This window comes from Oncorhynchus gorbuscha, linkage group LG01 (genome assembly GCF_021184085.1).
Source record: "Oncorhynchus gorbuscha isolate QuinsamMale2020 ecotype Even-year linkage group LG01, OgorEven_v1.0, whole genome shotgun sequence".
In the NCBI taxonomy this organism is placed as follows: Eukaryota; Metazoa; Chordata; class Actinopteri; order Salmoniformes; family Salmonidae; genus Oncorhynchus; species Oncorhynchus gorbuscha.
Window position 1 is genome coordinate 15450928 of NC_060173.1, and position 15567 is coordinate 15466494.

The 15567-nt window shown below is 42.2% G+C and overlaps 1 protein-coding gene across 1 annotated transcript; it reads right to left on the bottom strand.

Moving 5' to 3' along the window:
- Window positions 1-68: 68 nt before the first annotated feature.
- Window positions 69-15367, bottom strand: LOC124033557 (carboxypeptidase A1-like). The gene is made up of 11 exons (XM_046345600.1): window positions 15228-15367; window positions 14449-14530; window positions 5164-5298; window positions 4753-4854; window positions 3892-3993; window positions 3546-3647; window positions 3343-3453; window positions 2866-2956; window positions 2455-2654; window positions 2201-2285; window positions 69-350 (listed from the first exon to the last, which is right to left on the bottom strand). The coding sequence occupies exons 1-11, from the start codon at window positions 15341-15343 to the stop codon at window positions 163-165; spliced, it is 1314 nt and encodes a 437-aa protein (XP_046201556.1). The 5' UTR covers window positions 15344-15367; the 3' UTR covers window positions 69-162.
- Between the last annotated feature and the right edge of the window lie 200 nt (window positions 15368-15567).

Sequence of the window (15567 nt, forward strand, 5' to 3'; positions counted from 1 at the left end):
AACCATAACAACCTTTCTCTTTGCTTCATTTCAACATCACTTCAAGTAAAATGAAATAGAAGACAAAATCAGGTATAACAGTTGACATTTATTCCTCTGTTTGTGGCCTGTAAACAACCTTAGTGGATTCACAGTGTCCAGTAGGTTGTCATGGTCACTCCTCTAGTTGGTGTTGTCCTTGGTGTGCTCCATGATGGCCATCAGAGCCAGCCAAGTCTCCTTGGCAGTAGGGAGGATCTGATTGGCTGGCAGGATGAAACCATAGCGACCAGTGTCTCTCAGCTCGAAGGTATAGGAGTATTTGATGCCCTGGTTGTAGGTCCAGTCAACAGTGGTACCACTAGCCTGGTCTGGAAATGACAAGAAAGAAGGGAATAGACCATAGTTTCTGTTTTTAATTCACAGAGTATGTACCAGTATACAAACCATAAGATAAGATTATTGTAAAAACCTTGGTTAGGTTATACAGATGAGGTGTACTCGTGTTGGTAGAATGAGCTGGACTACAGTGCACTGCGAAAGTATTCGGCCCCCTTGAACTTTGCGACCTTTTGCCACATTTCAGATTTCAAACATAAAGATATAAAACTGTATTTTTTTGTGAAGAATCAACAACCAGTGGAACACAATCATGAAGTGGAACGACATTTATTGGAAATTTCAAACTTTTTTAACAAATCAAAAACTGAAAAATTGGGCGTGCAAAATTATTCAGCCCCTTTACTTTCAGTGCAGCAAACTCTCCAGAAGTTCAGTGAGGATCTCTGAATGATCCAATGTTGACCTAAATGACTAATGATGATAAATACAATCCACCTGTGTGTAATCAAGTCTCCGTATAAATGCACCTGCACTGTGATAGTCTCAGAGGTCCGTTAAAAGCGCAGAGAGCATCATGAAGAACAAGGAACACACCAGGCAGGTCCGAGATACTGTTGTGAAGAAGTTTAAAGCCGGATTTGAATACAAAAAGATATCCCAAGCTTTAAAAATCCCAAGGAGCACTGTGCAAGCGATAATATTGAAATGGAAGGAGTATCAGACCACTGCAAATCTACCAAGACCTGGCCGTCCCTCTAAACTTTCAGCTCATACAAGGGGAAGACTGATCAGAGATGCAGCCAAGAGGCCCATGATCACTCTGGATGAACTGCAGAGATCTACAGCTGAGGTGGGAGACTCTGTCCATAGGACAACAATCAGTCGTATATTGCACAAATATGGCCTTTATGGAAGAGTGGCAAGAAGAAAGCCATTTCTTAAAGATATCCATAAAAAGTGTCGTTTAAAGTTTGCCACAAGCCACCTGGGAGACACACCAAACATGTGGAAGAAGGTGCTCTGGTCAGATGAAACCAAAATTGAACTTTTTGGCAACAATGCAAAATGTTATGTTTGGCGTAAAAGCAACACAGCACATCACCCTGAACACACCATCCCCACTGTCAAACATGGTGGTGGCAGCATCATGGTTTGGGCCTGATTTTCTTCAGCAGGGACAGGGAAGATGGTTAAAATTGATGGGAAGATGGATGGAGCCAAATACAGGACCATTCTGGAAGAAAACCTGATGGAGTCTGCAAAAGACCTGAGACTGGGACGGAGATTTGTCTTCCAACAAGACAATGATCCAAAACATAAAGCAAAATCTACAATGGAATGGTTCAAAAATAAACATATCCAGGTGTTAGAATGGCCAAGTCAAAGTCCAGACCTGAATCCAATCGAGAATCTGTGGAAAGAACTGAAAACTGCTGTTCACAAATGCACTCCATCCAACCTCACTGAGCTCGAGTTGTTTTGCAAGGAGGAATGGGAAAAAAATGTCAGTCTCTCGATGTGCAAAACTGATAGAGACATACCCCAAGCGACATACAGCTGTAATCACAGCAAAAGGTGGCGCTACACAGTATTAACTTAAGGGGGCTGAATAATTTTGCACGCCCAATTTTTCAGTTTTTGATTTGTTAAAAAAGTTTGAAATATCCAATAAATGTCGTTCCACTTCATGATTGTGTCCCACTTGTTGATTCTTCACAAAAAATACAGTTTTATGTCTTTATGTGTGTAGCCTGAAATGTGGCAAAAGGTCGCAAAGTTCAAGGGGGCCGAATACTTTCGCAAGGCACTGTACATTGGAATGGAATGGGATGGGAGGCATTAAAGCAGTGAAAATGTTTAGCTGGTGTTTGACACTTACAGATGGTGTTGATGGTGCTGCCGTATCTGTAGGAGGTTCCGTACATGGAAGCCAGGTCAGTGATTGCCTTCATGGCCAGGTCGTGCTGTGAGAAGATAATACTAGTCATGTAAAAGTACCATGCTCGCGTCACCCTTCCCCCGGTGAGGCCACATATGGTGGAGAATGCTGGCAGGGCACTCCCTAGTGGAACAAATGCCACAAGTTGTTACTAGACATGTCAAAGACAACTAGTTGATGGTTGCTAGACTCACCAGTTCGCTCTGGTCCTTGCAGGGGGTACTGGTGTAACCGTAGGGGTAGAGGAGCATCTGGGAGTAGGAATGGATGGACACGAAGGCCTTCAGGTTGCCGTGAGACTTTACAAAGTCCACAATGGACTTGACCTCAGACTCAGAGTGAGCTTCGGGTCCGCGGTAAGTCTCAGAACAGGGACTGCCACTGGAGCCGGGCTCTACCAAAGACCAGGGAGGAGACAAATGGTAAAGAAAGATTAGTGCCCAACTAAACATTAACAGTCAAATACTATCTCACCAAGGGCAAGGAGATACCATTTTAATTGACAAAAACTTTAGAGTTGGTATCTTATTCAATTTGTGACCTCTGAATCTATTGTATTTGAATATAAAGTGTTTGCAACATTCAAGTGACAAGGAAAAGTATACCTCCAAAACCAGCATCCCAGTTCCTGTTGGGGTCAGTTCCAACACAGGAAGAGCCAGGGTTGGGCTTCCTGGTCTTACGCCACATACGGTTCTGTGGAAAATAAACAGTCATCATGACTCATGGTTTGTTTGGTTTTGTCTAGTGCATAGCTGTGAGCAGCAGGTGATGATGTCAGAACGAAGTCAAATGACAAAGCAGGAAACAACACTGAAACACTTTGAAAGCAATATTAGATAGATGCTATTTGGGTAATAGACATTCAGATCACGCATACATATGTTATATGTAGTTAGTAATCAAAGAGGATGACAGTGGCTGTTGTGTTCAACTCCCTAGTCTGATATGTGCCCTTTGACCTTGTAAAATAATCACTGAAAAAAGAAGAGGTCAATTGAAATGGAGAGATGACATTGTAATCAAAATGTGTGATCAACCTAGAAATGTAAGGGCATTTTCTATTGTGATGAGAGACTCACACTATTGTGAGTGTAGTAGTAGCCATCGGGGTTGGTCACAATCTCCAGGAAGATGTCCATCTTGTCCAGGATGGCGGTGAGAGCGGCGTCACGTCCGTAGTCAGTCACAATCTGGATATGGAAACAGAAGGTTAAAGTGATACATGTGTAGATGAAGAGAGGGGAAAGGTTTAAAGACTGTGGTGGAGAAAACACTGATGAACCTTCTTGGCGAACCAGGTGCCGCTAGCTTGAGTGATCCATTCCCTGGAATGGATTCCTGTGTCAAGCCAGATACCAGGTCTGTTGGTTCCACCAGTACTGAACTAGAAAAGAGAGACGAAGGGGGTGTAAAGAACACCTACTACAATCCTCAAATACTGTAAACTTGATACACATTTAACATACAACCATGTAACATGTAACATGTACCAAAAAAATAGGGCCTCGTCCGGGATTAGGAAAAAACTACCTTCACTGACTTTTAAATCTACATTTCACTTGTGAAGAGTACTAGTAAAATGACAAGGCCATAGCAGATAAAACATGCCACTCTCGTCAGAAACTTACCTTGAGCACATTCAGGGTGCGTCCCTGGTAACTCTGGCCAATCACGATCTTGCTGACCAAATTGGGGTTCTCAGCCACAAGCATGTCCTGGAAACTATAGATCTGATGAGGTAGATAGAGACAGAGAGAGGTTGTTACTGTCAATTTGCGGTTGTTGACATAAGCTTTTCATGAATCCTTATGTTCTGCTTTTGAATGTTTTATGAACTCCTTATGTAAGGACACAAATAAGGTGTTCCCCAAAATACTGTAGGCTTCAACAACAGAAAACAGTGTCTTGCATTGCTTACAGAATTCTTAGGTAGGTCTTACGATGACAGTATTAATGATGTCTCACTCAGTATGAGTTCAGAGTGATCATGTGAAATGGGCCAATTCTCCATGATACTTGTGTGATGGGTTGGTACTTACAGTTGAAGTCGGAAGTTTACATACTTAGGTTGGAGTCATTGAACCTAGTTTCTCAACTACTCCACAAAATTCTTGTTAACAAACTATAGTTTTGGCAAGTTGGTTAAGACATCTACTTTGTGCATGACACAAGTCATTTTTCCAACAATTGTTTACAGACATATTATTTCACTGTATCACAATTCCAGTGGGTCAGAAGTTTACATACACTAAATATGTTTTAGGAATTGTAATTATGAGATTTCTGTAGTTTGAATTTGGCGCCCTCTCATTGGTAGTTGTCATATATATCCCGTTACCGGGATTGCAGCCATAACAAGTTAAAATAAAGTGGTGACTAACTGGCCTAAAACAGGGCATTTTTACTAGGATTAAATGTCAGGAATTGTGAAAAACTGAGTTTAAATGTATTTGGCTAAGGTGTATGTAAACTTCAGACTTCAACTGTACATCAGCAATGTCGTGGTAGTTGGAGTAGTCGTAGTCATCGGTGGTTCTGGGGGCAGCGGCACGTGCACTCAGCATCTGGTCCTGCTCCTCGTCCAACATAACCTGTGGGCATAACGGGTGTCAAAAGGTCACTACAAGGCTTTATAACAATTTACAATGATTTATAACACTATTATGAAACAATATGTAGTTATCCCATATGACTTACCCAAATCTCTTTTGATCATTGTGAGCACAGATAAAATTGAGCTGTTGCACATAATCTTATTTAACCATCTTATTTATTTACTGTAAGTCATGACATGGATATACTATTTCAAGACATAGTAAAGACTGAAGTAATCTCCCTGATCTCAGTCACTTCCTCCTCGACTCCTACCCACCCCATAATTATATTGTGTGTGTCTGTACCTGTAGGTCCATGATCATGACGGAGTACGGGATGTCTTCAGTCTCCAGGAAGGCCTTGACGGTCTGCAGGCTGGTGAAGGGAACTCTGATGTCCACAGGAGTGGAGAGGTCAATGGGCTCCATCCACACATCCAGCTTGGAGAGAGGAGGGAGGAGAGAGAGCATGAAGGAGAGAGAGCAGGAAGGAGGACAGAAGACAAGTTGACATGTTAAGCCAACATAGCAAGCATTTTGAACAGCTATTGAAAAGGAAATGCATGGTCAAGTTAATATTTATTGTTTTTTAAACTTTAAAAAAAAAAAAAAAAAAATTTAACCCATCCGTAGCTTTTTTTTGTTTTTAAAGTTTCTTGTTACATATACACACATTTTATATATTACATTTCACATAAATGGTACTTTCATATACAGCATTCACCTGACAAAGATACAGTGCCTTGATAAAGTATTCGGCCCCCTTGAACTTTGCGATCTTTTGCCACATTTCAGGCTTCAAACATAAAGATATACAACTGTATTTTTTTGTGAAGAATCAACAACAAGTGGGACACAATCATGAAGTGGAACGACATTTATTGGATATTTCAAACTTTTTTAACAAATCAAAAACTGAAAAATTGGGCGTGCAAAATGATTCAGCCCCCTTAAGTTAATACTTTGTAGCACCACCTTTTGCTGCGATTACATCAGTAAGTCGCTTGGGGTATGTCTCTATCAGTTTTGCACATCAAGAGACTGACATTTTTTCCCATTCCTCCTTGCAAAACAGCTCGAGCTCAGTGAGGTTGGATGGAGAGCATTTGTGAACAGCAGTTTTCAGTTCTTTCCACAGATTATCGATTGGATTCAGGTCTGGACTTTGACTTGGCCATTCTAACACCTGGATATGTTTATTTTTGAACCATTCCATTGTAGATTTTGCTTTATGTTTTGGATCATTGTCTTGTTGGAAGACAAATCTCCGTCCCAGTCTCAGGTCTTTTGCAGACTCCATCGGGTTTTCTTCCAGAATGGTTCTGTATTTGACTCCATCCATCTTCCCATCAATTTTAACCATCTTCCCTGTCCCTGCTGTAGAAAAGCATGCCCAAACCATGATGCTGCCACCACCATGTTTGACAGTGGGGATGGGGTGTTCAGAGTGATGAGCTGTGTTGCTTTTACTCCAAACATAACGTTTTGCATTGTTGCCAAAAAGTTCAATTTTGGTTTCATCTGACCAGAGCACCTTCTTCCACATGTTTGGTGTGTCTCCCCAGGTGGCTTGTGGCAAACTTTAAACAACACTTTTTATTGGTATCTTTAAGAAATGGCTTTCTTCTTGCCACTCTTCCATAAAGGCCAGATTTGTACAATATACGACTGATTGTTGTCCTATGGACAGAGTCTCCCACCTCAGCTGTAGATCTCTGCAGTTCATCCAGAGTGATCATGGGCCTGTTGGCTGCATCTCTGATCAGTCTTCTCCTTGTATGAGCTGAAAGTTTAGAGGGACGGCCAGGTCTTGGTAGATTTGCAGTGGTCTGATACTCCTTCCATTTCAATATTATCGCTTGCACAGTGCTCCTTGGGATGTTTAAAGCTTGGGAAATCTTTTTGTATCCAAATCCGGCTTTAAACTTCTTCACAACAGTATCTCGGACCTGCCTGGTGTGTTCCTTGTTCTTCATGATGCTCTCTGCGCTTTTAACGGACCTCTGAGACTATCACAGTGCAGGTGCATTTATACGGAGACTTGATTACACACAGGTGGATTGTATTTATCATCATTAGTCATTTAGGTTAACATTGGATCATTCAGAGATCCTCACTGAACTTCTGGAGAGAGTTCGCTGCACTGAAAGTAAAGGGGCTGAATAATTTTGCACGCCCAATTTTTCAGTGTTTTTGATTTGTTCAAAAAGTTTGAAATATCCAATAAATGTCGTTCCACTCCATGATTGTGTCCCACTTGTTGTTGATTCTTCACAAAAAAATACAGTTTTATATCTTTATGTTTGAAGCCTGAAATGTGGCAAAAGGTCGCAAAGTTCAAGGGGGCCGAATACTTTCGCAAGTCACTGTATATTTTACAGACAGACAGACAGACAGACAGACAGACAGACAGACAGACAGACAGACAGACAGACAGACAGACAGACAGACAGACAGACAGACAGACAGACAGACAGACAGACAGACAGACAGACAGACAGACAGACAGACAGACAGACAGACAGACAGACAGACAGACAGACAGACAGACATATATACACACACACATAAATGTACTGTACATACATAGACACATAACACATAACAGTGGCAGTTGATGCAGTTTAAGATGAGGGAGGACAATAAAAAAATATATGAGCTTGGCCTTTTTTCTATTACAGTATAGGTTTCAAGACTAGTCATTCAACTGAGACTGCTCTCCTCTGTATCACGGAGGCGCTCCGCACTGCTAAAGCTAACTCTCTCTCCTCTGCTCTCATCCTTCTAGATCTATCGGCTGCCTTCGATACTGTGAACCATCAGATCCTCCTCTCCGAGTTGGGCATCTCCGGCGCGGCCCACGCTTGGATTGCGTCCTACCTGACAGGTCGCTCCTACCAGGTGGCGTGGCGAGAATCTGTCTCCTCACCACTCGCTCACACCACTGGTGTCCCCCAGGGCTCTGTTCTAGGCCCTCTCCTATTCTCGCTATACACCAAGTCACTTGGCTCTGTCATAACCTCACATGGTCTTTCCTATCATTGCTATGCAGACGACACACAACTAATCTTCTCCTTTCCCCCTTCTGATGACCAGGTGGCGAATCGCATCTCTGCATGTCTGGCAGACATATCAGTGTGGATGACGGATCACCACCTCAAGCTGAACCTCGGCAAGACGGAGCTGCTCTTCCTCCCGGGGAAGGACTGCCCGTTCCATGATCTCGCCATCACGGTTGACAACTCCATTGTGTCCTCCTCCCAGAGCGCTAAGAACCTTGGTGTGATCCTGGACAACACCCTGTCGTTCTCAACCAACATCAAGGCGGTGGCCCGTTCCTGTAGGTTCATGCTCTACAACATCCGCAGAGTACGACCCTGCCTCACACAGGAAGCGGCGCAGGTCCTAATCCAGGCACTTGTCATCTCCCGTCTGGATTACTGCAACTCGCTGTTGGCTGGGCTCCCTGCCTGTGCCATTAAACCCCTTCAACTCATCCAGAACGCCGCAGCCCGTCTGGTGTTCAACCTTCCCAAGTTCTCTCACGTCACCCCGCTCCTCCGTTCTCTCCACTGGCTTCCAGTTGAAGCTCGCATCCGCTACAAGACCATGGTGCTTGCCTACGGAGCTGTGAGGGGAACGGCACCTCAGTACCTCCAGGCTCTGATCAGGCCCTACACCCAAACAAGGGCACTGCGTTCATCCACCTCTGGCCTGCTCGCCTCCCTACCACTGAGGAAGTACAGCTCCCGCTCAGCCCAGTCAAAACTGTTCGCTGCTCTGGCCCCCCAATGGTGGAACAAACTCCCTCACGACGCCAGGACAGCGGAGTCAATCACCACCTTCCGGAGACACCTGAAACCCCACCTCTTTAAGGAATACCTAGGATAGGATAAGTATTCCCCCCCCCCCCCTTTAAGATTTAGATGCACTATTGTAAAGTGACTGTTCCACTGGATGTCATAAGGTGAATGCACCAATTTGTAAGTCGCTCTGGATAAGAGCGTCTGCTAAATGACTTAAATGTTATGTATTAGATGACTGTCATTCATATTCCATTCACCCAGCTCAATGTAACATCGATAGGTTTAGGCTAGCTACTATATGATACTCAAATTGTCCCTATACCCATCATGACTTTGCTACAACCTAGCCTATGAATGAAAGTTTATAACATATGTGCACAGGTTGAGAGAAATTAGAGTAATCAAGGTGACAGACATTGACATATTCAATACCACTGTCACGTATACTCCCTCTCCGGCCTCTAGGTCATCAGGCTGCTGATTATACCTGTCACCATCATCTCGCGCAGCTGCACCTCATGACACTCACTTGGACTCCATCACCTCCTTGATTATCTTCCCTATATCTGTCACTCCGCTTTCTTCAGGTGTTATTGACTCGGTGCGTTGTTTGTGTTTCGTATTTATTGGTTTGTTTATTAATTAATTAAAACACTCATTCGCACATCGTTACAACCACCTTGCACAATCTTGCCTGCATCTAGCTGATCTAGGGTGTTATCATTAGTCCAACTGTTGCAAACAAGAATTTTTATTGGACAAATTCAGATATGTGTATCCCTGTTTCGTTCCATTTGCTTCCGTTTAAGAAACATTTTTCAACAGAATCGGCAGAAAGAATACACCCCTGATCACACGCAAGCACAATTCACTTTCATAGCAACCACACACAAACAGCATGATCCTTTTGATCGTTGGATAATTCCTTCACGCATCTACGTGCACATAAATGTACTCCTCTCAACTTTTCCTTTCGTGCACAACACATCAGCTGTCTGTGACCAGACAAAAAAACCTTTCCAAGCCTAACCTTCATATCATAACTGTTAACCGCTACACACAGCCTATATCATTGTCACCATATTAGCTAACGTCAAGTCAACATAAGTACTAGAACTAACGCGTTCGTAAACCGGCTACAATCATACAGTAAAGTATACAAGCAGTTTAGCAATTACACTGGTGGGCCCCAGTGGCAATAAATTAATAAAACCAAAAGCTTACCTTGACTTGGAAGAGTTCCAGTGTTGGATAGCCATAGCCAGCTAGGTAACATAGCATCCCTCAATGTTTGAGCAAGGTGTTTGAGTAGGCTCAAATAGCTAGCTGCATTCGATAGTTAAGTAAGTGAAAGTGAAAAGAATAAGAAATATAGTTTGCTCTCTCTCTCTTCCTTTCTTGGTTTTTCTTCATTTTTGAAGAAATACATTTGTTCAAAACTGTTCAACTACTGTCTTTCTCTCTCTTTGAGTCAACTACTCAATAACTTTATGCACTGCAGTGCTAGCTAGCTGTAGCATATGCTTTCAGTACTAGATTCATTCTCCGATCCTTTGATTGGGTGGACAACATGTCAGTTCATGCTGCAAGAACTCTGAGAATTTGTCATAATTACTGTTTCAGTCTATGGAATGGGGTGAGAACCATAAGGTTTTCTATGGAGGTCAATGTATCCAGAGGAGGATGGAAACTAGCTGTCCTCCGGCTGCACTATGGTGTTACCCTATAGAGTGCTTTTGAGGCTACCGTAGACCTTCATTGCAAAACAGTGCGTTTGAATCAATTATTTGGTGACATCTGAATATATTTAGTATAGTTTTATCTAAAAAGGATAACTTCACTTAAATAAAATTCACTTAGGAAGATGGTCCTCCACTTCCTCCTCTGAGGAGCCTCCACTGACATACATGCATACATACATTCATTAGATTTTACTATGGTATACATTATATGTAGTGTTTTCAATTATACCATCAGCGATCATGAGCTCTTTAATCCTACCCCTCAGCTACTGTCAGCCCATCCCACCGGTCACAGAACGTGGACCACCCTTGTTTGGTTTCCATGTGTCATACATTTTTCAAATATGGTGTGATGTTTTACATACATTTTCAACCTGTAAAAAGTACAGGTGACCATTTGATTAATTGTTCAGCACTCTTATGGCTTGAGGGTAGAAGCCATTAAGAAGCCTTTTGGACCAAGACTTGGCCCTCCGGTATCGCTTGCCATGCGGTAGCAGAGAGAACATTCTATGACTTGGGTGACTGGAGTCTTTGACAATTTTTTGGGCCTTCCTCTGACACCGCCTGGTATATAGGTCCTGGACGGCAGGAAGCTTGACCCCAGTGATGTACTGGGCCATACAGACACCCTCTGTAGCGCCTTGCAGTCAGATGCTGAGCAGTTGCCATACCCGGCGGGCATGCAACCAGTCAGGATGCTCTCGATGGTGTAGCTATAGAACTTTTTGGGGACCCATGGCAAATCTTTTCAGTCTCCTGAGGAAGACAAAGTGTTGTGCAAGTTCTCCTACTTAAAAATATGAGAGAGGCCTGTAATTTTCATCATAGGTACACTTCAACTATGACAGACAAAATGAGATAAAAAAAATCCAGAAAATCACATTGTAGGATTTTTAATTAATTAATTTGCAAATTATGGTGGAAAAATAAGTATTTGGTCGCGTCGCCCATCTCCGACATTCTGAACCCGACTCCCTTTCGATCGGCCGGGGGCAACGGAGGCCATCGCCCCCTCCCTTCCGAATGGTGTTTAGGGTTAGGGTTAGGGTCAACTGCTGTTCACATGGAACCCTTCTCCACTTTGGCCTTCAAAGCTCTTGTTTGAATATTTGCTACTACCACCATTAATGTGCTTCTTCTTGAGCCACTCCTTTGTTGCCTTGGCCGTGTGTTTTGGGTCATTGTCATGCTGGAATACCCATCCACGACCCATTTTCAATGCCTTGGCTGAGGGAAGGAGGTTCTCACCCAAGATTTGACGGTACATGGCCCCGTCCATCGTCCCTTTGATGCAGTGAAGTTGTCCTGTCCCCTTAGCAGAAAAACACCTCCAAAGCATAATGTTTCCACCTCCATGTTTGATGGTGGGGATGGTATTCTTGGGGTCATAGGCAGCATTCCTCCTCCTCCTCCAAACACGGTGAGTTGAGTTGATGCCAAAGAGCTCCATTTTGGTCTCATCTGATCACAACACTTTCACCCAGTTGTCCTCTGAATCATTCAGCTGTTCATTGGCAAACTTCAGACGGGCATGTATTTGTCCTTTCTTGAGCAGGGGGACCTTGCGGGCGCTGCAGGACTTCAGTCCTTCACGGCATGGTGTGTTACCAATTGTTTTCTTGGTGACTATGTTCCCAGCTGCCTTGAAATCATTGACAAGATCCTCCCGTGTAGTTCTGGGCTGATTCCTCACTGTTCTCATGATCATTGCAACTCCACGAGGTAAGATATTGCATGGAGCCCCAGGCCGAGGGAGATAGACAGTTCTGTTGTGTTTCTTCCATTTGCGAATAATCGCAACAACTGTTGTCACCTTCTCATCAAGCTGCTTGACGATGGTCCTGTAGCCCATTCCAGCCTTGTGTAGGTCTGCAATATTGTCCCTGACATCCTTGGAGAGCTCTTTGGTCTTGGCCATGGTGGAGAGTTTGGAATCTGATTGATTGATTGCTTCTGTGGACAGGTGTCTTTTATACAGGTAACAAGCTGAGATTAGGAGCACTCCCTTTAAGAGTGTGCTCCTAATCTCAGCTCGTTATATGTTGTATTTCGTATTGGGGTTTGTATTAATTGGGAGTGTGTATTAGTAGGGGTGTGTCTAGTTAGGCTTGGCTGCCTGAGGCGATTCCTAATTGGAGTCAGCTGATTCTAGTTGTCTCGGATTGGGAACCGTATTTAGGTAGCCTGAGTGCACGTTGTATTTCGTGGGTGATTGTACCTGTCTCTGTGTTAGTCACCAGATAGGCTGTAATTAGTTTCTCTCGTTTTGTTGTTTTTGTATTTTCAGTTATTTCATGTACCGCTATTTTCTTCATTAAAAGTCATGAGTAACCTACACGCTGCATTTCGGTCTGACTCTCTTCAAACAGCAGACGAACTACATTACACAGTCTAAAACTTTGCACATACACTGCTTCCATCTAGTGGCCACAATCTAAATTACGCATGGGCTGGAATAATACATTATGGCCTTTCTGTTGCATTTCAAAGATGGTAAAAAGAAAATCAGACCTTGCTGAGTACCTGATAGTCTACCATTTTTATAGAAGTAGTAGAAGCATGCTAATAATGGATATTTGAGTACCTCAAAGGTCTGATATACTTCTACTGGTATACCACCAAGCCCTGGGATTTTTCCAGAATGAAAATATTTAATTGCTTCAAGATGTTTATCCTCTGTAAATTGGACTTTCAATATTTTTTAAATTTCACCTTTATTTATCTTCACACGGGTCTTTCTGTACATTTGTTAATTTTACATTATTATTAGGGGGAAAGTCCATACAGTTAGCATCATTCAGTGGAGATGGAGGAGACTGAAAAGAAAACGTATGTTTAAAATATTTAGCTTCCTCTTTCAAAATATAATTTGGTGAATCATTGATGACTACGTCATTTGTAACGAGTTTCTGTAAATTATTTTTGGTAGCATTTCTATGTTGAAGATTTAAGAAAGATTTAGTGCATTTTTCAAAATGTTCTGTCCAGTTAACTTTATTTTTACAATAAATTACATTTCATCGTTCTTGAATAAGTTCTCATTCTAATCTAGTTCTAATTATTTTTGTTTTTCCTCTAACTTATTTTGTGCCTCTATTGTACAATTGTTATTGCCATCTACCTCCACTGTTATTTCCTCTTTTCCTTATTAGTCTAATCTCTTTTAATCAAAACTGTTTTTGTTTGAATGTTTGAGTATTGTATTGAATGGCCTCTAAAAGTACATTTGAAAGTGTCCCATACAATAAGGGGATCTCCAGTACCTATGTTGTGCAGAATAAAAATCTAATTATGAATTATGTGTTGATTAAGAACAAATTGTCATCCAGTAGGTTTTGATTACATTTCCAATATCCCCATCATGGAAATTCTGTAAGAGTTATGTGGAGGCCAATTCGATGGTGGTCCGTTCCCATTCGGTCTTGACATTTTGATGCCAGCAAGAATGACACAAGGAAGTTGTCAAGATGACTAGCTTGATTAAGCCTCCTCCATGTACTGTATATCTCACTAGGGCAGGTTTTTTTAGCCTCCATATATTCACTAGCTCTAATGTATCCATGATCTTCATGATTTCCTTAATTGCATGAGGGTGATAGTTTGTAATGTCATTTCTTTTACGATCCTTTGAGGTATTTGTAACTGTATTATAATCTCCCACCATAATAATATATTAATTTGTTACTTGTGAGCTCAATAGATTATTGTATATATTTTCACAGAAGTGTGGATCATCAATAGTTGGACCAGATTAATTAGCCAAATCTGTTTTTGGTCCAATAGCATATTTAAAACATTTTCACCCCCTTTGAGTTTCTTTGCCCATGACCATGACAAACGTATTATTTATCCCTCCCAGGCCTTGGACTGGTGAATTAATATGAATTCATATTGTGGTCATTGCAATGTTTATCAAACTTTGTATTGAAATGGAAATGCCAATGCAGTAGGCTATAGTGTATTGAATGAGGTGGTGGGGTTAGATATATGTGGCTTCAGTGGTGGATATGATGATGATGATGATCATTGTCATGCCACACCTGGAGATGTTCCATCTCAGCCAGGTCCTTCAGGAGAGCGAGCTGGACCTCATCCTTCGCAGTGATACGAAGGACCTTGTCACTGCAAAGACAGGAGAACCATTCAGATTAGAACTATGCTTGAGTAATGGTCCGAGTTGAGAAAGGGAGAAGTTGAGTAGCATAGACTGTGGTGAAACGTCTGCTTAGCAACATAATGACTTACAGTTGGAGTCAACCTTGACCATAAGCTTTGTTTCCTCTCAACAGTTAAAATTGAGTAGCCATCTTTAATGATTCATTTGAATTGACTGAAAAGTAATAAAGCCTGACTGTCACACAGATTGAAAAGCAACTCATGTCTACAGAATCACAGAGGCAAGCAGGACATATGTTTATACTACACTTCCTATGGTTCAGTTAAGCAATAAGACCCGAGGGGTTGTGGTATATGGCCAATATACCACGGCTAAGGGCTGTTCTTATGCAAGACATATAGCGGAGTGCCTGGACACAACCCTTAGCCGTGATATATTGGCTATATACCACAAACCCCCAAGGTGCCTTATTGCTATTATAAACTGGTTACCAACTTAATTAGACCAGTGAAAATAAATGTCATACCCCATGGTATACCGTCTGATACACTATGGCTTTCAGCCAATCAGAATTCAGGGCTCGAACCACACAGTTTAGAACAATCTTTATATAGCAACTACTGGTGATATATCAAACATGACACCAAAAAGAATTGGACATATTCCCCAAAATGAGTACCAACCATTGGTGTATCCACTCACCCCTCAAATGTTTCCTTGCCGAAAATGGCCACAAACAGCACAGTCAAGACCAGCAGCCCCTTCATCGTTGCCAATAGAGTAGAGACACACACCTTGGCCACCACCTTTAATGCCATAGTCCTGGTCACATGACCTTGCTTAAGGAGACTTGCGTATGATGCCTGCTGCTTTGCTTCCCATGCCAGCCAGGAGATCCTGAGAAATACCAGATGGGTCGTTTCTGTACCTTTGCCATCATTTGCTTTAGTTTGAGTTATCTAGAAAAATACATAAATAAATCTGAAACAAACATGTAGAGTGGGTATACTAGGCCTACAAGTTAAGGTATTTGACTTATGTG